At 71.8% G+C, this 22,580-nt stretch overlaps 1 protein-coding gene across 1 annotated transcript; it reads right to left on the bottom strand.

Moving 5' to 3' along the window:
- Positions 1–2,642: 2,642 nt before the first annotated feature.
- On the bottom strand, positions 2,643–21,458 carry COL5A3 (collagen type V alpha 3 chain). Its single transcript, XM_082334179.1, is given in 68 exon segments — positions 2,643–3,401; positions 3,530–3,766; positions 3,924–3,992; positions 4,198–4,310; positions 4,495–4,738; positions 4,880–4,933; positions 5,049–5,084; positions 5,288–5,341; positions 5,462–5,569; positions 5,673–5,726; positions 5,813–5,866; positions 6,057–6,164; positions 6,316–6,369; positions 6,488–6,541; positions 6,737–6,790; positions 7,074–7,127; positions 7,298–7,405; positions 7,572–7,625; positions 7,738–7,791; positions 7,879–7,932; positions 8,087–8,140; positions 8,295–8,402; positions 8,551–8,604; positions 8,748–8,801; positions 9,181–9,288; positions 9,396–9,503; positions 9,697–9,750; positions 9,843–9,932; positions 10,089–10,196; positions 10,292–10,345; positions 10,422–10,475; positions 10,649–10,702; positions 10,878–10,922; positions 11,054–11,107; positions 11,640–11,684; positions 11,958–12,011; positions 12,098–12,151; positions 12,232–12,339; positions 12,579–12,632; positions 12,864–12,908; positions 13,017–13,070; positions 13,169–13,213; positions 13,323–13,376; positions 13,498–13,542; positions 13,644–13,697; positions 13,924–13,968; positions 14,112–14,165; positions 14,375–14,419; positions 14,504–14,557; positions 14,630–14,683; positions 14,784–14,837; positions 14,977–15,030; positions 15,148–15,201; positions 15,326–15,382; positions 15,459–15,542; positions 15,699–15,773; positions 15,966–16,028; positions 16,103–16,144; positions 16,253–16,300; positions 16,450–16,611; positions 16,690–16,800; positions 17,935–18,087; positions 18,256–18,378; positions 18,925–19,087; positions 19,156–19,190; positions 19,192–19,370; positions 19,528–19,695; positions 21,315–21,458. Coding segments are annotated over 68 exon segments (5,331 nt in total). The 5' UTR covers positions 21,394–21,458; the 3' UTR covers positions 2,643–3,254.
- Between the last annotated feature and the right edge of the window lie 1,122 nt (positions 21,459–22,580).

Here is a 22,580-nt window from a genome sequence, read left to right on the forward strand (position 1 = left end):
CCGGCACACGGCTCTGGCCGCCGACCCGCGGGCCCCGGGCGGTGCCGAAGCCGGCGCGTGGGGCTGCGGGGAGCGGCCGGGGCCACCGCGGGAGCCCCCAAACCGGCCCTGTCCCCACGGCGGGTGGCGGCGGCCGCTGCGGGTTGACCTCCCGTGGCCCCGGAGCTGGCACCCAGGGATGGGCCGAGGCGGTTGGGAGGACGGAGGCAGCCCTGGGGTACGCGGGGCCACGGGGCCACGGAGCCACAGGGCCACGGAGCCACGTCCTCGCGGTCTCGCCCCTTGGGACCTTCCCGCCTCGCCACCTCCGCCCCGGCGCAAGGATGCCACCGGCACGCGGGCGCCGGGACGGTGCCATCCCGGCGGCAGCGGGCGGAGGGAGGCGGGTGGCGGAGCCACGCTGGCCCCGGCCCCGCTGGGAGACGGCGCGCAAGCCCGTGACACCCGCCTTGGCGGGCGCCGGTGCAGCTGCCACCGCCCCGGCGGTGCCGAGCACAGCTGGAGCACAGCTGGCACCTCCAGAGCCTGGTCCCTGCCGGTGCTGCCGGGGCGGCTGCTCTCAGGGGACCCGAGTCACCCGTCTGTCCCCCCGCGGGCAGCTCAGCCCGGCGCAGAGCCAGCACCGGCCCCGAGCCCTGCCGGGGTGCACCCATGGGTGCCTGCTCCCCCCTAGGCTGGCCTGGACCCACCCGCAACCCCACGGTGTCCCCCAGGGTGGGGACAGCCAGCACCCCACGTCCACGCCGGTGTCGGGGGCCAGCCCGGGGCACGCGGCACGGCCGGGGTGAAGCGGGACGGATCCAGGCCGTCGCCGTCCCTCGTCCTCGGCGGCCACGTGTGAAGGCGTTCCCGCCCCGGTCCCGCCAGAGCCACCCGTCACCCACCTGTCCCCAGCACCGCGCTGGCGCAGGGCGAGGTCCCCGGCGTCCCCCAGCTCAGTCCAGGGGGGTCCGGGGAGGGGGGATGCCACCGTCCCCGCACCCAGGTGGCCGCGGGCAGCCCTGGACCCCCGAGGCCGGGAGGGCGGTGGGGCACCGGGGCAAAGCCCAGCGCCCACCTCGGCTCGGGAAGGACCCCAGCACCCAAACGCCACCCGCAAGCACCCCAATCCCCCCCCACCCCCGAACGCACCCCTGGGTGGGCGCCGTGGGGTGCCGGGGCCCCCCGCGGTCCCCGGCCCGGGGCTGTCCCCAGGGCAGGTCCTGGCGGCCCCACCGGCCCCGGTGCCACAGCGGCAGCCCCGGGGGAGGCGGAGGGCAGCGGCCGGCCCCCCTCGAACCGCCCGCCCTTACCTGCATGGCGGGGGAACCGGCGGAGAGGAGGAGGAGGAGGCCGGGGAAGAAGCGCATCCTGCAGGCACGGACCCCGCCGGGGGCCGCCCCGCTGTTACCGGGACCGGAGCTCAACCGGGCCGGGTCGTTACCGGAGCCGGTCCCGGAGCCGCAACCGCTCAGCGCCGCCGCAGCCGCATCCCCCGGGCCGGGCCCCGCCGCCGCCGCCGCCGCCGCCGCCGCCGCCTTTGTCCGCGCCGCGCCCCCGCCCCGGCCGGGCCCCGCCGCCGCCGGTTGCAGCCGCGGCCCCGGGCCGGTGCAGGGGGCGGCGCGCCCGGGAGGGGAGGCTGGAAGCGGAGCGGCCCCGGGCTGGGCGGAACCGAACCGGGCTGGACCGAGCCGAGGCGGGGGGGAGGCGACCGAGCATCCCCCGCGGGGTACCGGCAGCCCGGGCGCAGGGATGCTCGGGGGCGCGGGGGACCGCCGGTCCCCTCGGCGGGGTGGCCACGGGTCCCTTGGGCGGGGTGGCCCCCGGTCCCCTCGGCGGGGTGGCCATTGGTCCCCTGGGCAGGGTGGCCCCCGGTCCCCTCTCCGGGGTGGCCACGGGTCCCCTGGGCAGGGTGGCCACATGTCCCCTGGGCAGGGTGGCCCCCGGTCCCCTCTCTGGGGTGGCCCCCGGTCCCCTCAGCAGGGTGGCCACGTGTCCCCTGGGCAGGGTGGCCACGGGTCCCCTCTCCGGGGTGGCCACGGGTCCCCTCTCTGGGGTGGCCACAGGTCCCCTCGGTGGGGTGGCCATGGGTCCCCTCTCCAGGGTGGCCACGAGTCCCCTCTCTGGGGTGGCCCCCAGTCCCCTCAGTGGGGTGGCCATGGGTCCCCTCTTCGGGGTGGCCATGGGTCCCCTAGGCAGGGTGGCGCCCAGTCCCCTTGGCGGGGTGGCCATGGGTCCCCTCGGTGGGGTGGCCCCCGGTCCCCTCTCCGGGGGACGGAGGTTGGGGGGGGACAAGCGGGATACCCGGGTCCCGCTGGGCTCGGGGCCGGCTGCCACCGGTGCTCAGGCCCCAACCCTGCCCTCGCGTCCCCCCCCCGGGGACAGAGCCTGGGCGGTGTCGTCCCCCCCCCCAAATCTGCCCCACGGGGACACGGCCATGGGTGCCCAGGGCGGGCGCAGGAGGGGCCGGCAGCGGGCACGCGCCCAAGCCAAATCCCGGCCTCGCGCAAGCGGGGACGCAAGGCCGGCGGCCTCAGGGTGCCACGAGCCCCGGGTTGGGGTGCGCGGCCCCCCCCCCGCCCCGCAACGGCTGCCCGTTTCCCTGGGAATCGGCAAGGATTCGGGGCGGGAGACGGCGTCGATACAGTCGGTTTATCGTACAGTAACCGCGACGGCACCGCGGCTGAGCCTCGCGCGCGGCCCCAGCCCCGGCCCAACCTCCCCGCTGCCGCCGGCGCTGGGCTCTGCCGTGAGCCGGGGCGATGCCCCCCGAAGGGGCAGGGGGGTTCCCCCCGCTCCCCCCAGCGCGTTGTGGGGGCGAAGGAGGAGATTTAACACCCACCACCGAGTCCCCCCGCCTCGTGGCCTGGCACGGGGACGCCGGCTCCGTGCGGCGGCCGGGGAGGGGGCTGGATGCGGGCCCGTCCGGCGCCCGCAGGCATGGGGATGGGGCTCGCGGTGTTGCCGTGCCGAGGGCACGTCCAGTGCTTCACTAAGGGGGCTCTCGGGGAGCGGTGTAGCACCACGGGGAGGGGGCCGAGCTCGAACCCCCTCCCTCCAGCCTGGGGCAGCCTGCCCCAGCCTCCCCCCGCCCCGGGGAGCCGGCAGCATAAATAAGGGGGGGCCGCGCAGGCACGGGGGGACGGCACTGCGGCGGCTCCGAGTCCTGAGTATGCCAGAGCAGGCCCGGCGTCACTGTCCCTGGCGCGGGGGGCGGCGGAGGGAGCGGAGACCCCCCCAGGCCGTCCCGCCCCGTGCACTCTCCGGGGCCGCGCTCAGCCCACGAAGCAGACGGGGCCCAGCTCGAAGCCAAATTTCTGGTTGGCGTCTCCGAAGTCGAGGACGGCCACGTCCATCAGGGGCAGCCGCTCGACGCGGGACGAGGTCACCTCCAGCACCGTCCGCTCCTGGCCGCGGCGTTCCTGCGGGAAGGCGGCAAACGGTGGCGTAGGCGGCGGCCGGGTGCCCCGTACGCAGGCTGGGAGGAGCGATGGGGGGATGGAGGCGGCGGGGACGGAGATAACGGGGTCCTCGCGGCTTGGGCACCCACCTGGCAGCCGTCGTGGAGGGCACGGATGGGTGCGGCCGGGTGATTGTGCCCCAGCTCCTCCTCGTTGGCCCCGCGGAAGCGCAGGGCGCGGGCAAAGGTGCCGGCGCGGGCGTCGTACCAGGCGGCCGCGTGCTGGCAGTTCAGCGTGAAGTTCTGCCGGGCGCTGGCGCTCAGGAGCCGCAGGAAGGTGAGTTGGGTCACGGGCACGGCGTTCCCGTCCGCGTCCACGTAGGAGAACTGGGAGGAGGAGGAGGAGGAGGAGGGCACGGGGTGGGGGCTGAGACGCAGGCACCCATCTGCACCCGCCTGCCCAGGGGTCGGGGTGACGCCAGGCGGGGGGGTCTGCCTTCCTCCCCACCCCAGGCCGGAGCGCGAGGAGCACCCACGTTCCCACCTTCTTGCCCCTTTTGAAGGTGCTGTACCACGTTCCCGGTTTCTCCCTGTTCCAGGCGGCCAGTCGGACCTGCGGGCGACAGAGATGGTGGCGGGGGGGACAGAGACGGTGGCGGGGGGGACAGAGATGGTGGCGGGGGGGACAGAGACGGTGGCGAAGCCTCTCCAACCCCGGCCCCCCGGAGCGTGGGGAAAAGCGAGCCCCGCGCTGGCCCCATCGCGTCCCCGCCGGGGGGGTGGTTTTGGACACCCAGCTCCTCTCTGCTTCAACTCACAGCCTCAAATTTCTTATCGGGGAAAAGACAGGTCTCGCCGCCGGCTGTGAAGTTACAGAAAACGCGGAAGGCGTCTCGGGAGCAGCCCTGGTTGGGGTCAATCCAGTACTCGCCTGGGAAAGGAAGGTAGGAAGGACAGACAGACGGAGAGACGGTCTGGCTCCCCGCTGGCTCTGGCCGAGCCGTGGCCAGGGCCACGCCGCACGGGCACTGCCTGGCACGCTGCAAGGTCCCCCCCGTCCCTCAGAGGGGGTTTTGTTGTCCCCTCTCCCTCAAACCGGCCCCCCAAAACCTCACCGTCCTGGAGGTGCGGGTGGCAAAGCTGCAGCTCCCTGCAGACCCGCGCGGGGCTCTCGGGGGTGCCCAGGGGCCGCCTCAGCTGCTCCACCTCGGTGCGCAGGGAGCTGAGCGACGCGTACACCTCCTCCAGCCCCTCGTAATCCCGGGGGGCTCCCTGCTCCCCCGGAGCCCCTTCGGTTGCCCGCCGGTGCCTCCTGCTCCGGCTCGAGGGCAGCGGCTCAAGCAGCTCGGCTGGGCGGCCCTGGGACAGAAACGGATGAAGGGGTGAGAGCGGCAGAAGCGGGGGCCAGGCAGCGCGATGAGGGGCGTCCTGGGGACACCGGAGCCCTCCCAGGAGGGGACAGACGCGAACTGGTGTCTGTCCAAAGCCCCCCTTACTCACCGGTGGTCCTGGGGGGCCGGGAGGGCCCGTGTCACCTCGGGGACCCAGAGCACCCTGCGAAAGAAGAGGACTCGGCACCGCAGCACTCGCTCCCCGCGACGGGCCTCGGGTTCCCCCCTGGGAGCGCGTTAGGAGCTGCCCCCCGGCCCCATCCCTCCCCAGCACTCACCGGTGAGCCTTTGGAGCCCTTCTGGCCCAAGGGTCCCTGCGAGGGGCAGAAGAGAGGAGAGGGGCACTGGCTGGGCACGCGGTCACCCCATGGCGGCTGCCCCCCGCCCCCTCCCTGGGGCTCAGGCTCCCCCCTGCCCCTCTCACCCTCCCGGGAACGAAGCCCCCAGGGGTCTGCGGGGGAGTTAAGGGCAGGCAGGAGACCCTTGGTGAACCCACACGGCGCAGGCAGATACTCACCGAGAGCCCAGGGGGGCCGGGGGGCCCAGTGGGGCCAGTGGGGCCGGCCAGACCCTGCGGGTAGAGACGGCATCAGCCCCGTGAGCGAGGGGGCTGCGCCCCATCGGCCCCTGCACCTTGTCTCCCCCCACGTTCCCCCAGCCCCTGAGCTCAGGGGAGACACCAAATACTCACAGGGTCTCCTTTGGGTCCCGGGGGGCCCTGGATGCCCGGGAGCCCCTGGTCTCCTTTCTCCCCCATCTCTCCTGGCGGCCCAATGAGCCCAATCAGTCCAGCGTGGCCCTGGGGGCGAAGGGCAGCGTCAGGCAGCCCCCTCCCAGGACCAGGGGGGCTCGGGGACGAGGCCGGGGTGAGGGACCCCAGCTTCTGCACTCTCTCGTCTCACCTTATCTCCCTTGTGGCCGGGGTCTCCCTTGAGGCCAGGCAAACCCACGGGACCCTGCAAGAGGCCAAGCGGGTGTCACACACCCCGGGCCGTGCCCAGCTCAGATCACCCATGCCCAGGGCTCGCTCAGCCTGACTTACCAGGGGGCCGGGTGGTCCCGCTTGTCCCGGAGCCCCCAGCAAGCCTTGTTCACCCTGGAAAAGACTCGGTGTGGGAGAGGAGCCCGAGGCTGAGCCCCTCCAAAAGACCCTTCCAAGCTGCGACCCCTCGGGCTGCAGCCACCGTGCCCGAGGGGACGTCCCCCAGCCCCAGCTGGCCCAGCCTCGGGGACACGGGCAGCCCGGCGGCGGCACGGGAGCGTCCTCCCCGCAGCCCCCGACTCACAGCAGGGCCGGGGATCCCACGCAGCCCTTCAGAGCCCGGCCGGCCCGGCGGCCCCTGTGGCCCCACGGGGCCCGTCTTCCCGGGTGGCCCGTCCGTGCCAGGCTGTCCCTGGGGACAGAAGGACAGACGGAGCTGAGGCTGGCACCCCTCGGCACCCAGCCCCACCTCTCCGGGGGGGTTTGGTCCTGCCGCAGGCTGGCGGAGGCTTCTGGAGGGGAGCGGGTTTGGGGAGCCCTGAGGCGTACCGGCCACCGCTCACCTTGGCACCCTTCTCACCCTGACGGCCCTCGCGCCCCATCGGTCCCACGGGTCCCTGGATGAGGGGACAGAGACACCAGGAGCTGCGCGCTGGCCCCGGCCAGCCCCGCTCGCGGTCCCAGTTCACCCCGCGCTGTCCCTCCCCAGCTCACCCTCGCCCTTCCCCTACTCACCCTCCGTCCGGGGGGACCCGGGGGACCCGGCTCCCCTGATGCGCCTGGCGGCCCCTGAAACGAACCCAGTGGGAGTTTGGGGTGAGGGGAGGGTCCCACAGCCGGGACCGGGGGAAGCGTGGAGGGCGAGGGATGCGTAAGAGCCCTGGGAAGCAGCACGGCTCAGCCAGAGCCCCTCGAGCCCCCCAGCCCAGGGGGGTCCCGCTGGGAATGTGAGCCCCCTTTTGCCGCTGTGATACCCCCACTCACCGGCAGACCGGGGTCCCCGCTGTCACCCTTCTCTCCAGCAGCTCCGTCCAGACCCTGTGACAGAGGGGAGGGTGAGCACTCACCTAGCCGAGCCCCCCCGGCCCACCCCCGGGCTGTCGGGACACCGGGAAGCACCGGCGAGGTGGAGCAGGGAGAGAACCGTGGCGTCTTGGCACCTCCCGACCCCATCACCACCCCAGGGTGACGGCGGCGAGGCAGCGGGTGACACCGGAGCACCACGGGGGACGTGGGGGCTGGCTCCAGCCCTGGGGAAACCCCAGGAGCGGGGCTGCTTCTGCTCTGCGGCCCCTCTAAGGGGTGATCAGGGGCTACTCACTGGCACGCCGGGGTCTCCGGGGGGGCCGGGATCCCCGGGGAAGCCGATGGGACCCTGCAGAAAGAAGGGGACACACGGGGGGGACTGGGAGGGAGCCCCAAACCTTCCGCGTGCCGAGAAAGCAGAGGCAGGGACAGGGATTAGAGCCTGCAGGGCTCTCGGGGCGGGGATGGGGGGCTCGGGGCAGCGTCCCCCTGCCTCTCCATGCTCGCTCCTCCCCTTACCAGGTTGCCTTTGGCTCCATCCTCTCCTGGTGGGCCCTTCTTGCCAGGGGGTCCAGCTGCTCCCGGCTGCCCCGCGTCTCCCTTCTCCCCCACATCTCCTTTCACACCCTGCGGAGGGACGAGGGAGTCACGTTAGAGCAGGGAAGGGGCAGGTGAGGCAGGAAAATGTTCACCACTTCTGCCTGTGCTTTTCGTGGCCAGCGAGAGCAGGAGCTGGCCCCCATTCTCCTTGTCTTGCCCCAAAAGACACCCCGTTCCCCTCCGTGATACTCACGGGTGGTCCGGGCTCCCCTGGGGCTCCGGGATCTCCCGCTTCGCCCGGTTCACCCTGGGTGAGAGAAAAGCAACGGGGCAGATGCTGCCGGGTGCTGGGTGGTGCGGGCAGCTCTGCCCAGCCCCAGCACCCAGACTGAGACCCACGCTCCCAAACGTGGGCTTACCTTTTCTCCCACGGCACCCGGCTGTCCCACGCCACCCGGCATTCCCTGAGGGCCCTAAAGGCAAGAGGATGGGGGGTACCCACAGTGGGGGCAGCCCCTGCAGCCAGCAGCCCCCGTCGAGCCCCCCAGGGCCGTACTCACCTCGGCACCGCTGGGGCCCTGGGGCCCCCGGGGTCCTGGCGCGCCGGGGGGACCCTGTGGGGAGGACAGAGGGGGTCAGACTGCAAAGGGTGGCTGAGCCGTGCAGCTCCCACGGGAGAGGGAGACGGGGGAAGCTGGAGATGGGGCAGAAGGAGGCGGAGGGGGAGCGGTGGGCGTGCAGAACGGGACGGCCGCGGGGTTTCCTTACCATGGGGCCAACGTCTCCGTTCTCGCCCTTCTCGCCCGGTGGGCCCGGCATGCCCTGCGGGGAGCACGGGTTAGCCCGGGGGGTCTGGAAGCCCCTCGGGCAAGGCAGAGGGTGCCCTGGCCCAGGCAGGCTGCGCAGAGCCCGCAGTCGTCTGTCCCTTGTCCCTCCTGTCCTGTCCGACCCAAGCCCACCCCGCTCTGCTCCTTACCTGCAGCCCAGGGGGGCCGCTGAGGCCAAGGTGACCCCGCGATCCCTCATCTCCTTTCTGCCCAAACATCCCCTGCTGCCCGCGGCGCCCCGGCTCCCCGTCCGCTCCCTGCAAAGGGAGAGGTTGGGGTCAGCGCCGCCCGCCCCGCAGAAACCCCAGTGCGTGGGGTGGAAGGGCAGGGAAGGGAGCCAAGAGGGGAGGGGAGGTTGAGCCGAGGGAATAAATAGGGTGGGAAGGGTGCTCAGCAGCTACTCACCGCGGGGCCAGGGTGCCCGATGGGTCCCTGGATTCCCGTCGGTCCTGGGGGGCCCTGTGGGACAGGAGCACCCACGTAAGGTTAGGGCAGCCCCCAAACATCTCCCACCTCGCTGCTGCCATCTCCCCCTGCTCCCGGCGCTGCTCTGCCCCTTGCAGAACCCCCCACGCCGGGCAGAGCGGCCCCCCAGCACTCACCGCCTCGCCCTTGTCGCCTTTGCTGCCCTTCTGTCCGGGAAGCCCCATCTCGCCCTGCCGCAAAGAGAAGACGGTGAGGGCCCGCGGCCGGCGAGAGACGGCGAGGAGGGAGTGGTGGCAGCCAGGGAAAGCTGCCACGGCTGGGGAGCCAGGGCCAAGGAAATCCCAGCACCGGGGAAACCTGCCACCACCTGGGAAGCAGTGCCAAGGAAGCCTGCCAGGGCCAACAGCCCGCTGCCGCCCGGGGAAGCCCCGCTCCCGGGAAGCCATAGGGGAAACCTGCCCCATCCCGGAGGTCCCCCAGCCCTGGGACATCCCCTCTGCGAGGGAACTTGTCCCCAGCGCCCGTGCCGGGGTACGTTCCCCGTGCTGTCGGTAGCGAAGCGCAAAGGATCCGTTGCTGGAGGTGCTGACTCGCATCCCCCTGCCTTACCTTGTCCCCGTCTTCTCCGGCGGGGCCGGGGGGTCCGCCCGGCCCCGGCAGCCCCACGGGACCCTGGATCCCGTCATGCCCGGCCGGACCCATGGGACCCCGCTCGCCCTGCAGACAGGAAGGGGAAAGGCTGGGCTGGGACCCACGGGAGACACAGCTTGTCCCAGCGCTGCCCCACACCTCCCGCCTCACCCCCCACCCCCTCTCGCACCTACCGGGGAGCCCTTCTCGCCAACGGGACCGGGGGGGCCCTGGGCACCCCCCCGGCCCGGCAGTCCAATGCCTCCAGCAGCCCCCGTGGGGCCTCGCTCTCCGGGGGAACCCTGGGGAGAAGAGAGAGGTGGGGTGGAGGGAAGAAGGCCCCGGCAGTCTTCCTCCTCTCCAAAAAAACCTTTCTCTTTATCAACTAGAATTTTAAGCAGGGTGGCAAAATTGCTCCCCAAGGAGTATATATATTCCAAGGGAAACCCCAAAACTCCGGATAACTCCTCGAATGTCACGATGCTTTGGACTCACCGTGGGTCCAGGGGGACCAGGGGGACCTTCCCCACCCTTCAAGCCAGGCGGACCCTGCAGGAGGGCAGGGAGGATGGTTAGAAAGGACCCTACTCCCCTCTCCCAGGACCGTAACAGGCTGTGTCCAAGCCTGGGACAGCACTGACCGTCTCTCCGGGTGCCCCCCGTGTGCCGGGAAAGCCGTGGATGCCTGGGGGGCCGCTCTTACCGGGGATGCCAGCGGGGCCAGGGTCACCCTGCAAGGTGGAGAGGAGCGGCAGAGAGCTTTGCTCTGTCCCCACCAAGCCGGGGAGAGCCCTCGTGCGCTGCAGAGCTCAGAGGGGCCCCAGCCCCGCTTGGCTCAGGCTTGTGCTGGTCCGGGCGAGTGGTTGGACCCCCGGCGCGGCTCCTACCTTGGCTCCTTCTCGGCCAGCAGCTCCGGGCAGGCCCTGTTCCCCGGGGGGGCCGGGGGGACCTGGGTGCCCCCTCTCTCCCACAGGTCCCGTCTCGCCCGATTTACCCTGGGGAGAGAGAGCAGGGTGAGCTCTGGGGGTCCCTCCATCCCACCGGGCTCGCTTCAACACAAACGCCTCCCGCCTCCGTCCCCGGCACTCACCTGGGGTCCCACCACCCCTGTGGGGCCGGGGGGGCCGGTTTTGCCATGAAAGCCCTGCAGAGGGGAGAGGGGTTAATGCTGGGTACTGCCAGGCGTCCCCCCGCCCAGGCGAGGGAGGCAGGGGACCCACCGGCTCGCCGCGCTGTCCCGGGTGTCCTGGCAAGCCGTACTTCCCGGCGGGACCCTGGGCAGGAGCAGAGGTAACGGGGTGGGGGATAGGGGCTGCGTAGCTGGGCTCCCCGCCCCGCTGCCTGCACCCCACAGGGCGCAGCGGGAGGAGGAGGACGTGCCAGCCCGACTCTGTCCCCCACGCCGTCTCAAGCACGGGCAGGACCGTGCGCAGATGTCACCACTTACAGGGGGACCTTTCGTGCCTGGGAAGCCGTTGGGTCCCTGCGGACCTTGAGGACCCTGTGGGAGGGAGAGAAAACCCACGGTCAGCGGCAGAGGGGCTTTCCCCATGGCTCCGCAGCATCCAGACCCTCTCCCCATGCCCGGCACCCCATTTTCCCCATGCTCGGTCCCTTCCTGGGGTGCCTTTGCAGGGGGACACCCCTCCGCTGTGCATCGACCACCCCTCACTTACCTTCTCTCCCACCGCGCCGGGGGCCCCGTCATGGCCAGGATCTCCCTGGGGAGACAGAAACAGGCTGAGGGCAGCAGCAAAGACCCCCACCCTCCCCGCTGCCAGCACCCACGGAGCCCTGAGCACAGCGGGGAGACGGGGAGATGGGGGACAGCGGGGGACAGGCTCCTACCTACCTTCGGGCCGGGTTTTCCCGTGGGACCGGGCAGACCGCGCTCCCCTGGGAGGCCCTGTGCAGGCAGGAGGCAAAGAGCGGGGTGAGAAGGTGTGGGGCAGGGAGCGGAGCCAAGAGTGGGGTGAGGAGAGGGGAGATGGGGCTGGAAGTGGGGGGTACGGGGCAGGGAGCGGGGTGGGGAGCTGGGGGACCGGGATGGGAGCGGGGCATGGAGCCAGGAGGGACACGGCTGGCCCCAGCGTGGTTCCCATGGGATACAGGTGGAAGTTTGGGATCTGGTCGCCATGGGTTACGGTGGTCCCCAGGGTCTGGTTGCTGTAGGAAACAACCGGCTCCAGCCTAATTGCCATGGGATACCGGCAGGCTGCGGAACGTGTTGCCGTGGGATACGGCAGACCCCAAGCTCTGTTGCCATGGGTTACAGCCGGCCCTAGGATGGTTGCTGTGGGATACAATCCACCCGGGAATGGTTGTGGTGGGATGCAGCTGGACCCCGCGATGGTCACGGTGGGATACAGCCGGCCCTGCGGTAGTCACCGGCCACGGCAGACGGGGTGATTCCTGTCACCCCCAGCTCGGTCACTCACCGGGGGCCCTCGCTGTCCCGTCTGCCCAGCCTGGCCGGCCTTGCCCTGCAGGGAAAGGGGAGGCGGTGGGGAGAGCAGAGCACGGGGCAGCCCCCCACTCGCCCACGCTCCCCCCGCCTGCCCCCCGAGGGGACTGAGCAAGCCCAAGCCTGTTTGCGAGAGGGCACGTAGCACGGAGAGGGTGCTGGGTCCCTTCCCCGGCTTTGAGCTCGGCCCAGCCCCTCTCTGGCTCGCAGAGGGGGTGGCAGAGAATGGAACGGGAACGGAACGGCCCGGAGGGATGGGACAGGGTGACACAGCGGGACAGGGCTGACTCACCCTCTTGCCTTTCTCTCCTGCCAGCCCCATGGGACCCTGGAAGCCAGTGGAGCCCTAAGGAGAGAGAGGACGAGTGATAACCCAGGGCTGCCAAGGCACCTGGGGTCCCGGGGACACCCCAGGGGCTCCCCTGTGCTCACCTTGGGGCCCTGGCGCCCGGGATAGCCCGGGAGACCCGGCACTCCCAGCTTGCCCTGCAAGGAGAGAGCAGAGTCGAGTCGCGGGCTGCGAGGGACGCGGGGATGGGGACGGAGGGACACGGGGCTCCCCTCACCTTCTCGCCTGCAGGGCCGGGAGCGCCCGGTTCCCCCATGGGACCCGTCTGCCCCTTCAGCCCCTCGGGGCCGTCCTCGCCGCGGGGGCCCAGCAGACCCTGGTCACCCTGGAACGGTAACGCAGAGGTGCGGGGAGCACGCTGCCAGGGGGACAGGGCTGCCCCTCGGGTCCCCAGCTGTCCCCTGAGACAGAGCTGTCCCCTCCTCGGCTCCATGACCCCTCCAACACCACCCCGAATCCTGCAGGCAGCCAGCAAAACCCCACGGGGCTTCGTGGCACCTGCAGCCAACCCACAAAGCCCTGACGAGGAGACCCCCACCAACCCCACCCCGGGACCCCACTTACCCTCTCGCCCTTGGGGCCCATGTCCCCTTTAAAGCCGGGGAATCCATCTTCTCCCTGAACAGAGGCACGTTTTGGGGGGCTGAGACTGCGTTAGCCCTGCTGCGAGCCCCAGATGGGGTCACAGTGTGGGGCTGCACCCCAAATCCCAATACAGGGGGGCTGCCCCAGCTGCAGCCCAGGCGTCCCCCCACCCACAGCTATCTCAGGGCAGGGGTGAGGCACCCACGGCCACCGCAGGATGAGGACCCCCGTCCCCTGCTGTCCCCTCTCCCCGACACCTCTTACCTTCTCCCCTTTGCTGCCCTTCAGGCCCCGCACGCCAAAAGCTCCCTGCAGAGACACAGAGGGGTTGGAGGGAGGACCCCAGCCCGGGGGACACCGCCTGATCCCCCACACCGTGCCTCGGCAGAGCCCGGCGGAGGGGGAGGCTGTGCTTACCTTCACCCCACGGGGTCCCGGATAGCCGACGGGCCCAGGGGCACCCACAGGGCCCTGGGGACAGGGAGAAAGTCAGCAAAAATGGGATCCCCCCCTTGAAAAGAGGACCCCTTCCCCCTGCCCAGGGCATGACGGGGGGATGAGCCCCTTACCTGGAGGCCCTTCTCTCCGGCTGGCCCTTCTCGGCCGGGGTGACCCTGCAGGGACGCACAAGAGGTGAGCGCCAAGCCGGGACGGTGACGCTGCCCTGCTGTCCCCGCTCCGCTGGGGACCCGAGTGACCCCACAGCCCCTCGCCGGTACTCACCGGGGGTCCGTCGGCCCCAGCCACACCCTGTATTCCTGGCTTCCCCGGCGGGCCCTGGCCGAGAGGAGGACGTGTGGGAATGCAGAGGGACCGGGGTCACCCCTGTGGCACCCCACCACCCGCTCAGAGCTGGGGCAGCTCCGGACCCCCCCATCCACGCTGGGTCCTGACTCACCTTCTCCCCTGGCAGCCCGACAGGGCCCTGGGGGCCGGGCAGACCCTGCGAGAGAACAGACCGGGGTGCTGGGAAGGGACTGAGGGAGCACCCGAGCACCCAGCCCTGTGGGGACACCCTGCTGGCCCCCCATCGCCTCCACGTACCTGCGGACCGGGGTTCCCTTGCTGTCCCGGGGGTCCCGGCTCCCCCTGGATTCCCTGGCGGGGGGCAGAGGAAGGCCATCAGCACAGAAAACCCCCTCAGACCCCAGGATGTGCCGCTCGGACCCTCGCTGCGCCCCCACGCACCCTCCCGGCCCACGCACCCCTCGAGGGCACGTGGCAGCAATCGCCCCAGCCCTGCCTCCCCCTCCCTGGAGCACCCCGGTCTCTCGCCGGTTAATTCGGGCTGGGTGCTCCCTGGGGGGCCCCCGCTGACACCCACCACGTTGCCTTTGGGCCCCGGTGCTCCGTCGATGCCGCTGGCACCCTGCGGAGGAAGGAGAGAGGGTCAGGGCGATGCTGCACCCCAAGGTGATGCCGTGCCCAGGCTGACGGGTGACAGAGAAAAATCCCCTTGGCCTGAGGTGGGGACAGACGGACAGACAGACAGGCAGGAGCGGTGTCTCATACCGGTGGGCCGGGGGGGCCGGGGGAGCCGCGTGAGCCGATCAGGCCTCGCATACCCTAGGGCGAAGGACAGAGGGGTCGGTGGGGGCTCAGACGGCAGCGCTGACCCCAGCACCCCATATTCCCCAGGGAGGGGGAGCCCAGTGCCCCAATCTCTCCTCCAAAAAGCCGCAGGGAGAAAGCCGGGGGCCAAGCTTGCCCCCCGCCGCTCCTGGGGCTGGGGGAGAAGGCAGGCCAGGCTCCCGCTGCCGGCAGCAGGGACTTACGGGTTCCCCAGGCTGCCCTCGAGGTCCCGGGAGGCCGTCGGAGCCCTAGAGAGGACAGAGCGGAGCTGAGCACGTCCCGCCAACAGCAGCAGGGCCTGATCCTTCCCTATCCCTCCCCACGCTCCTCACTTTGGCGCCTTTCTCCCCGGGGGGTCCTGCTGGTCCTGGCTTCCCCACGTCACCCTGCAGAAGAGAGAGGGTGAGGCGGCGTGGGGACGGCGGTGGCAGGAGGGGACACGGCGCGGTCCCACTTACCCTGTGGCCCTTCTCACCCGGCAGCCCCGGCAGCCCGTCGAAGCCCCTGTCACCCTGCGGGGTAGGAGAGGCGTCAGGCTGAGCCCGCGTGGGTCATCCCACGCGCGAGGCCCCCACCCTGCTGCCGGCACCGATACCACCCCACGCACGAGACCTTGGGTCCGGTTTCCCCCGGGAGACCCCTGGCACCGTCCGCTCCAGCACGACCCTGCAAGACAAATCGAGGGAGTTGGAAGGGGCCCGAGGCTCGGAGCCCCTCGGGACGGGGACGGGAAAGGGGCACCCTGGCATGTGACAGCGGACCAGGACATTTTGGGGGAGGTAAAACCCGAACCCCCAGCGCTTACCCGTCTGCCCAGCTTCCCCGGCGGCCCCGGTGGTCCCTGTATTCCCCGGGGACCCTGGTGGAGAAGAGGGGAAGGCGTCAGGGCTGGGCTTGCCTGCAGCCTGCCAGACCTCTGCCAGGGGCATAACCCCACGCGCCCTCTCCTCGCACAGCCCAGCCGAGCAAGACTCACCCGTGGCCCCATGTCCCCCGCCTCTCCTTTCAGGCCCGGGTGCCCAGGTAGACCCTACAAAAACAGGAGAGCGTGGAGACCCCACCACGGGGGTTTGCTCGATGAGGAGATGTGCCCGATAAGGTGCAGCTTAGCGGGGTGGGCACCCCGCAGCGGCCCCCGCAGCAGCCGTACTCACCAGGGGTCCTGGGCGGCCAGTCAGCCCCATGGGACCTGGGGGACCCTTCATGGCAAGCTGGGGAGAGAAGGGAGGAGAGGGGTGAGGGGGAGCGGGGAGGCTGCGCAGGGGGCCCGCTCGCGGGGGTCCCTACCTTCGCCTGCTGCAGGATCGCTTGGGCTTGGGCTTCTTGGAAAGAGACGGTGGGACCCTTGAGGGAGTCTCCACCAAACTGGAACTGGGGGGAAGGAGCAGGGTGAGGGACGGGGGGAGTCGCTGCCCCCCAGCCCTGGGGACGGCCAGCTCTGTGTCACCTAGAGAGCTGTTCCCCACCAGGCTCCGCAGGGAGCAGGCGGGAGGGTCCCCGAGGGCCCCGTCCTGCCCCAGCACTTACCGGCAACATGATCATGGTCCCCGCCGGGCCGCGGATCCCGTCAGCTCCCGGCAGCCCCGGCCGTCCCGGGGGACCCTGGCGGAGGGGAACGGGGGGGATAAGCCGTCATCGCGCCGGCAGAAGCCAGGCTGTCAGGTCAGGGCTTGCAGCTCCATCGCCCCGCACGCACGCCGGCATGCACCGGCAGGAGCGCCGGGACGCCTGCGGCCCCAGCCCTACCGCGGGGCAGCTCTGGCCCCGTCGCAGCCCTCCCCATCTGCTCCATACCTGATCTCCGGGGTCCCCGGGCAGCCCTGGGAGCCCCGGTGGTCCCAGGGGACCTGTTTCCCCCTGCGGAGAACACGGAGGCATGTTAACGCTTTGTCATCTCCAATCCCTCCCCACAGCAGCCCCTCACTCCTCACCGCAGGGCCTGGGGGTCCCGGCGGCCCCTCGAATCGCCGACCCTAAAGAAGAGAGCGAGCCCCGTCCTGCAACTGTCTCAGATGGGTGGCCCTGGGGTGCCGCAGAGGGCTGGGGGCCACGCGGCCCCAGGGGGGCCGTGCCCCACTCACCGGCTCCACGATGGCTGGCTCGCCCTTCTCTCCCTTCAGGCTGGGCTCCTGCAAAACACCGGGGTGAGGAGAAACAGCCGAGAGCTGGGCTGGGCTGAAGGGCTCCAAACTGCTTACACGGCCCCTGGACCCCGTACCGTGGCCACAGCTCGGCCGGCTGCAGCCAGGGGGGGCCCGATCCTCGTCCCCGGCGTTACCTGAGGAGCCCGGATCACCGTCTCCTCCCGCTCAGCGGGGCCAAACCGCTCCCGGCTCGCAGGGTCCCCGTCGTAGTAGTCCTCGTAGCCCGGCAGCTCCGTGCTGTCAGCCCCAGCGTCTCCATCCTCCTCGAGTTCAAGCACAAGCTCCTCACCAGTGTCCTAAGGGATGGGGAGATGCTGGGGGTGCAAAGCGGGGGGACCTCCCCTGCCCGCCCCAGCCCCCAGCCCTGGCGCTACCTCGAAGGGGTCGGTGCCGTTCAGGGTGACGCTCATGGTGGTGGCAAGGCTGGTGGGGACCGGCGGCGGGGAGCTCTCCTCCGCGGACGGCGTCGGCGTGGGCGCGCTGGCCTTGGGCGATGCGGAAAGGGCGCAGGGTGAGGAGGGGAGCGCTGCGGCAGAGGGAGGTGCTGGCCCATGACCCTTGTGGGGTCCCGCAGGCCAGCAGGGCGAGGGGATGCCCTGCTTTTGGGGGGGCCACGGTTAGAATCGGGATGTCCCCACCCCACCACAGCCCCTGCCTGGCTTTGGGACATCGGAGCTGTTCCCCTTTTGGGACAAAGCACGGGGACTCCCGCTCCTTGGGGACCGCCGGCTGGCAGCGATGCCGGGGCAGAGGGGAAGGCGAGCCAGGGCTCGGCAGCTGCTGCTCCCAGGCGCGGGGGCGGCCGTTCCCCCCTACGCCGGGGCCGCACGGCCCCTGGCTCCAAGCAGCGCCTGGAGCACGGCCACCCCTCGCCGGGTCTCTCCGGCCCGGCTCAGCCAAGACTGACTCATCGGCAGGAGGGGCCACCGTCCCCGGGCCGCCCTTGGCCAGCGCCGCCGTCCCCAGCTGCAGCCGTGACCCATTTCCAGAGCCAAAGGGGCCGAAGGCAGAGGCGGGGGGCTGCCTCCTGCCCCGCCCCGGCGTCTCTACCCAGGGGATCCCCACCGGCTCCGGGGACACGTTCCGCAAGGCCAGGAGCCGTGGGGATGGCTCAGCCCCAGGTGCCAGCAGGATCGGCATCCTGGAGGGGATGCGTCGGCTGCCTGGGCTCCCCCGAATCCTGGGGAGGAGCCGTTCCGGCCAGAACCCTGCAGTCACGTCCAACAGACCCAAAGGTCTGGCTCCACGGGGGCCAGAGCGGCTGGAACCGGCCTGCTTTGTCCCAGCCCATGCAAAGAGGAGGCTGGGAGTCGCTCTGGATGCAAGAGGCCGCGTGTGGCATGGCACGAGCTTCGTGCACGGGCACCGCCAGCTCTGGGATGCAGCTGGGTCCGCCTCAGGCCATGCACACCCAGAGCCGCTCTGCATTTAAGGCAGATTTGCGTCCCGGCTGTCCCGTCTCAGCACAAGGAGCCAAGCCGCGGCACGGCGCCGGCCGGCGGGCGCTGGCGAGCTGCGGAGCGGGCACGCCGCAGCCAAGCGCAAGCAGCAGGTTAGCAGAGCTGGGTTAAGCGGGGTGGGTTAAGCAGCCGCAGAGGCGGGTTAGTCACGCTCTCTACCTGGCTGGCCGTGACGGAGGGCACGGAGGCCTCGTGCTGCTCCAGCAGCTCCTTGTTCCTTCTCTTCTTGCCCTTGCCCTTGCCCTTGCGCTTGCCTTTCCCCTTCCCCTTCTTGCCCTTCCTACGTGGGGTGGCGGTGGGCTCCAGGCCGCTCTGCAAGGGGCAGCGCAGATGCCGGCGGGGAGAGAAACGCAGGCGTCAGGGGCCCTGGCAGCTCCCCCCACGATGACACCAAGCCTGGCAGCACCCTGCGGGCTGCCGGCAGGGTGGGGGCTCCCAAGGGTCCCCCCAGCCTTTCCCTTTCCCAGCTTGGGTGCTTACCTCCTCTGGGAAGGGGGCTAGGAGGGGGTAGAGCAGGGGCTGGTCGCAGTCTGGCATGTAGAGCTGGCAGTAGGAGCGGGCGGCCTCCGGGTCGGCCACGATCAGCAGCTGCTGGACATCACCCTGTGGCAAAGGAGAAGGGGGGAGCATGAGGGAGTGGGTTTTCTGCCCCCCATAGCGGCACCCCGAGCCGGTCAGGTGCCCACGCACACCCCGGACACGCGTGGAAGAGCCGGTGCTCGTGGCCAGCCCTGTCCCTGCGGCAGCTGGCCGGTCCGTGGGCGGCTCGGGGCACCCCCTCGGCTGGCTGGAGGGTGCAGGGGGTGGCGAGCGGACAAAGGGACCCTTGTCTGCCTGCTGGGGACAAAATGGGGGGGGGGGGGCCAGCCCCACTCGCCTCGCTGCCTCAATGCGGCCTCTTTGCCCATGGCCCCTGACATTTGCAGTGGGCAGGAATGCAGGGAGGGGAACCAGGTCACCCCATGGGGACAAGGACACCCCCTGGGGACAAGGACACCCCATGGGGACAGAGAGCAGCCCCCAGCGCAACCGGGGCCTCTACCGACCACGGCAACCGGGTCCCCCCCTTCCCCAGACCCCTCACTACCAGGGCAAGGGTGCTGCGGGACAGCCAGGGGCTCTGGCACAAGGATTTGGGGAGGGACCCACCTCGAACACCTCCTCGTCCAGGAGGCGGGCCCCGAAAATCGTCACCCCCTCGGTGCTAACGAGGGGCTGAGGTCCCCGCTCCAGCGGCAGCGTGGCAAGGAGGTGGCAATCCACCAGCAAGGAGACGTTGGTGCCCTCCACGGCCAGCGCCACGCGGTGCCACCTGCGGAGACGGGACTCGGTCGCAGCGAGAGGGGCCGGAGAGACCCCCTGTTGCCCCCCAACACTCACCTGCCGTCGGCCAGGTTGACCCTGCGGAAGACGGGGGTACCGCTCGGGGGCCGGCCGCCCCTCCTGGTCCTCGTAGAGGAAGACGGGCGAGAGTCCGATCTCCACGCCCAGCTGCTGCACGCCTCGCTCGTCGTAGATGGAGAGCAGGAAGGCTTGTCCTCCGCGCCGGGCACGCACCGTGGCCAGGATGGAGAAGTCCTCGGGGAAGGAGCCATCTACAGCAGGGAGGAAGGGAGGCAGCCATCAGGCTAAGCCCCCCCGATGCACCCCAAGAGGCAGCTCTGCACCCCAAAAGGGGATGCTCGCCCTTGGAGCGGCTTGGTTTGCACCCCGCGATGGGCTCGGCGGCCCCACGGCCGCCCGGTGCCGTACCGGGGAAGAGCTGCCGGGTGGGTGCGCTGAGCTGGGTGCGGTTGTCCACACGGAAAGCGAAATCGGGGTCTTCGGTCCCCGGGCGCTGCGGACAGATCCCGGCGGTGACGGAGACGCCGTCCCGGCCATCCTGCATGCCCAGGGTCTGCAGCACGTCCACGGGCACCGCTGCGGGGCAAGAAGGGACCCTTCAGGGGGTGGGGACCCACCGGAGACACCCCGGCCGTTCTCTGTGCTTCCAGCCGGGGACCGCGGCCGCGTCCCCATCCCCCTGCCTGCCTCCTGCCAAGCCGGGCCGGCCCGGTGCCAGGCAGCTGTGTGGGCCCAAGGTCCGGTCCCGCAGCCGCCAGATTCCTTCACCGCATTCCTCCGCCCCCGGCCCTGCTCTGCACCCCACGGCACGGGTGCACCCTGCGGGGCGGGAGGGCTCCATCACCCATGGGAGACCCCCGTCACCCCTAAGCGCAGCCCGGCTGCACCCAACTGGGGGAGTGGGGAGAGGGTTGGGGGTGCTCCCCTCTCTCCGCAGGGAGCCGGACCCCAATCATCGGCCGCGGCCGGGCGCGGGGAGGGTTAATCCGGCACAGCCAGGTGCGCATGGCGGGGTGCAGCCACAACAGAGAGCACCGGGGCCCCCCCAGCCCGGGGCAGCAGCCACCCTCCCTGCCGGAGAGGCCTGTCCGGGCAGGCCAGGCAGGGGGATCCGGGGAGGGGGGCTGCAATTCCTCCTGGGGCTCCCCAAGGTGCCCCCAGCCCTCCTGGGGCACCCCAAGAATAAGTGGGGGCACAGCAGGATAGGGCCGGGCTGGGAACGGGCTGACCCCGCTCCGGTTGAGCCATCTCTCAGGCCCTCCTGACCCCGGCACATGGGTCCGGCTTCCTGCCGGCGTTCCCCGGGGAGAGCCGTCGCCCGGCCGTGGCGTGCCGGGGTTAGGGGGGCCCCCCCCGGGCTGGGAACCCCCGGTACGGGGCTGGTGGGTGGCCCTGGAGCGGCTGTAGCGGCCAAGCCCCTCCGGATGCCAGACCCGGGCGTGTGCGGCGCGGGGGGCTCGGGGAGCTGGGGGGGCCGCGGGGGTGCCAGCGGCTCGGCACCGCTCCTGGTAAAACCAAGGGGCAGGGTGCGGCGACGCTGGCGGGAGCGGGGCGAGGGGGGCTCCCCACGGCCCCCCACGCCCGCGCTGGCACGAATCCCCGTTATTCACGCTGCGGGGGCTCCCCCAGACCCCCCACTGCCCCCCGGCCAGCCAAGGGACCCGGGTGGCCGGCTCCCCATCCCGCCTGCACCCCTGCCCGGGGGGGAGCACCCCTGCCCCGGGGGGGGGCACCCCTGCCAAGGGACCCCCGGGGTGCACCCCTGCCCCGGGGGGACCCCCCTTGTCCCCCAGGGAGCACCCCCTCCCCATGGGGAGCACCCCCGAGGGACCCCCGGCGAACACCCACGCCGCGGGGCGGGGGCCGTGTCACCGGCTGTGCCATCCCACGGGGGACCCCAGCGCCCCGTCCCAGCGGGTCCCCCCCCCCCCGGGGTGTCCCGACCCCCCCCCCCCTCCCGGGGGGGGGGCCCTGTCCGTGGTGCTGAAGGCGGCGGGGCCCCGGGGGGGGCCCCACGCGTGACAGCACCGGGGATCCCGCGGGGCCTCCCCCCGGTCCCCACGCTGGGTCCCGGGGGGGGGGGGGGGGGGGGGCTCAGCCCACCGGTGCCCCCCACCTCCCCGCGGAGCCGGGGTTGGGGAAGGGAGCGGGGACACGCGTGGGCGTGGGGCCCCCCCCCAGCCGGTGCCCGTTACCTGCCCTGGCCGGGGGCAAGCCCTGCAGCACGGCGAGGAGCGCGGCGAGGAGGGCGGCGGGGAGCGGGAGCCCCTCCATGCCCGGCCCGGTGGGTGCCCGCTGCCCGGTACCGGAGCTCGTAGCCCGCCCTGCCCGCTCCAGGCTCGTCGGGGCTGCGGGAGGGGAGGGGAGGGGAGGGGAGGGGAGGGGAGGGGAGGGGAGGGGAGGGGAGGGGAGGGGAGGGGAGGGGGAGGACCGGCCCGCCCCACGGGTGTGTCCCGGGACCGACACCGGGGGAGGGGGGGGTCCCGGCGGTGAGCTCCCACTGCCCTGAAGGGTGTAGGGAGCGGACCAGAGCCCCCAGCGAGGTTTTGGGGTGCGGGGCCCCCCACCCTGCTCCCAGCCCCGCAGCAAGGATGCCAGGTTTAGGGGTGCAGAGCCCCCCACCCCACAGCAACAAGGACGGTGGGGTTTGGGGGGCAGAGACCCCCATGCCGCTCCCAGACCCGCAGCAAGGACAGGGGGTTTTGGGGTGCGAAGCCCCCCACCCTGCTCCCAGCCCCACAGCAAGGATGGCAGGTTTTGGGGTGCAGAGACCCCCACGTCGCTCCCAGCCCCACAGCAAGGATGGCAGGTTTTGGGGTGCAGAGACCCCCACCCTGCTTCCAGGCCCGCAGTGAGGTTTAGGGGGGCAGAGACCCCTACCCCATTCCCAGCCCCACAGCAAGAATGGCACATTTTGGGGTGCAAAGCCCCCAACCCCGCTCCTGGCCCCACAGCAAGGCCGGGGGCTTTGGGGGTACGCAGCCCCCAACCCCGCTCCCGGCCCCACAGCAAGGCCGGGGGCTTTGGGGGTACGCAGCCCCCAACCCCGCTCCCGGCCCCACAGCAAGGCCGGGGGCTTTGGGGGTACGCAGCCCCCAACCCCGCTCCCGGCCCCACAGCAAGGCCGGGGGGTTTCGGGGGACCCCCCACCCCGCGGTGCAGCTGCCGCTCGGCCGCTGGCCCCCGGGGCCCGGCTGGCCGGAGTCGCCCCATTGCCTCATCGCCTGAGTCACGGCCGCTCGGCTCCGCTCCCCCGATTTTCCATTTCCCGGCAAATATTTACCCTCGTCTCTGCAGTAACGAGCCCCCGCGGACGCCCCCGGCCCCCCGAACCGAGCCCCTGTCCCCCCCCCCGGCTCTGGGGACAGCGCAGCCCCCTCCCCAGCCCTCAGCCACCGTCTCCCCACTCCCCCGCGGCCCCCCAGCACAGGTTGGGGGGCTGGGGGGTCCCCGCCTGGCCC

Source organism: Platalea leucorodia, assembly GCF_965183815.1.
Source record: "Platalea leucorodia genome assembly, chromosome: 29".
NCBI classification, from domain to species: Eukaryota; Metazoa; Chordata; class Aves; order Pelecaniformes; family Threskiornithidae; genus Platalea; species Platalea leucorodia.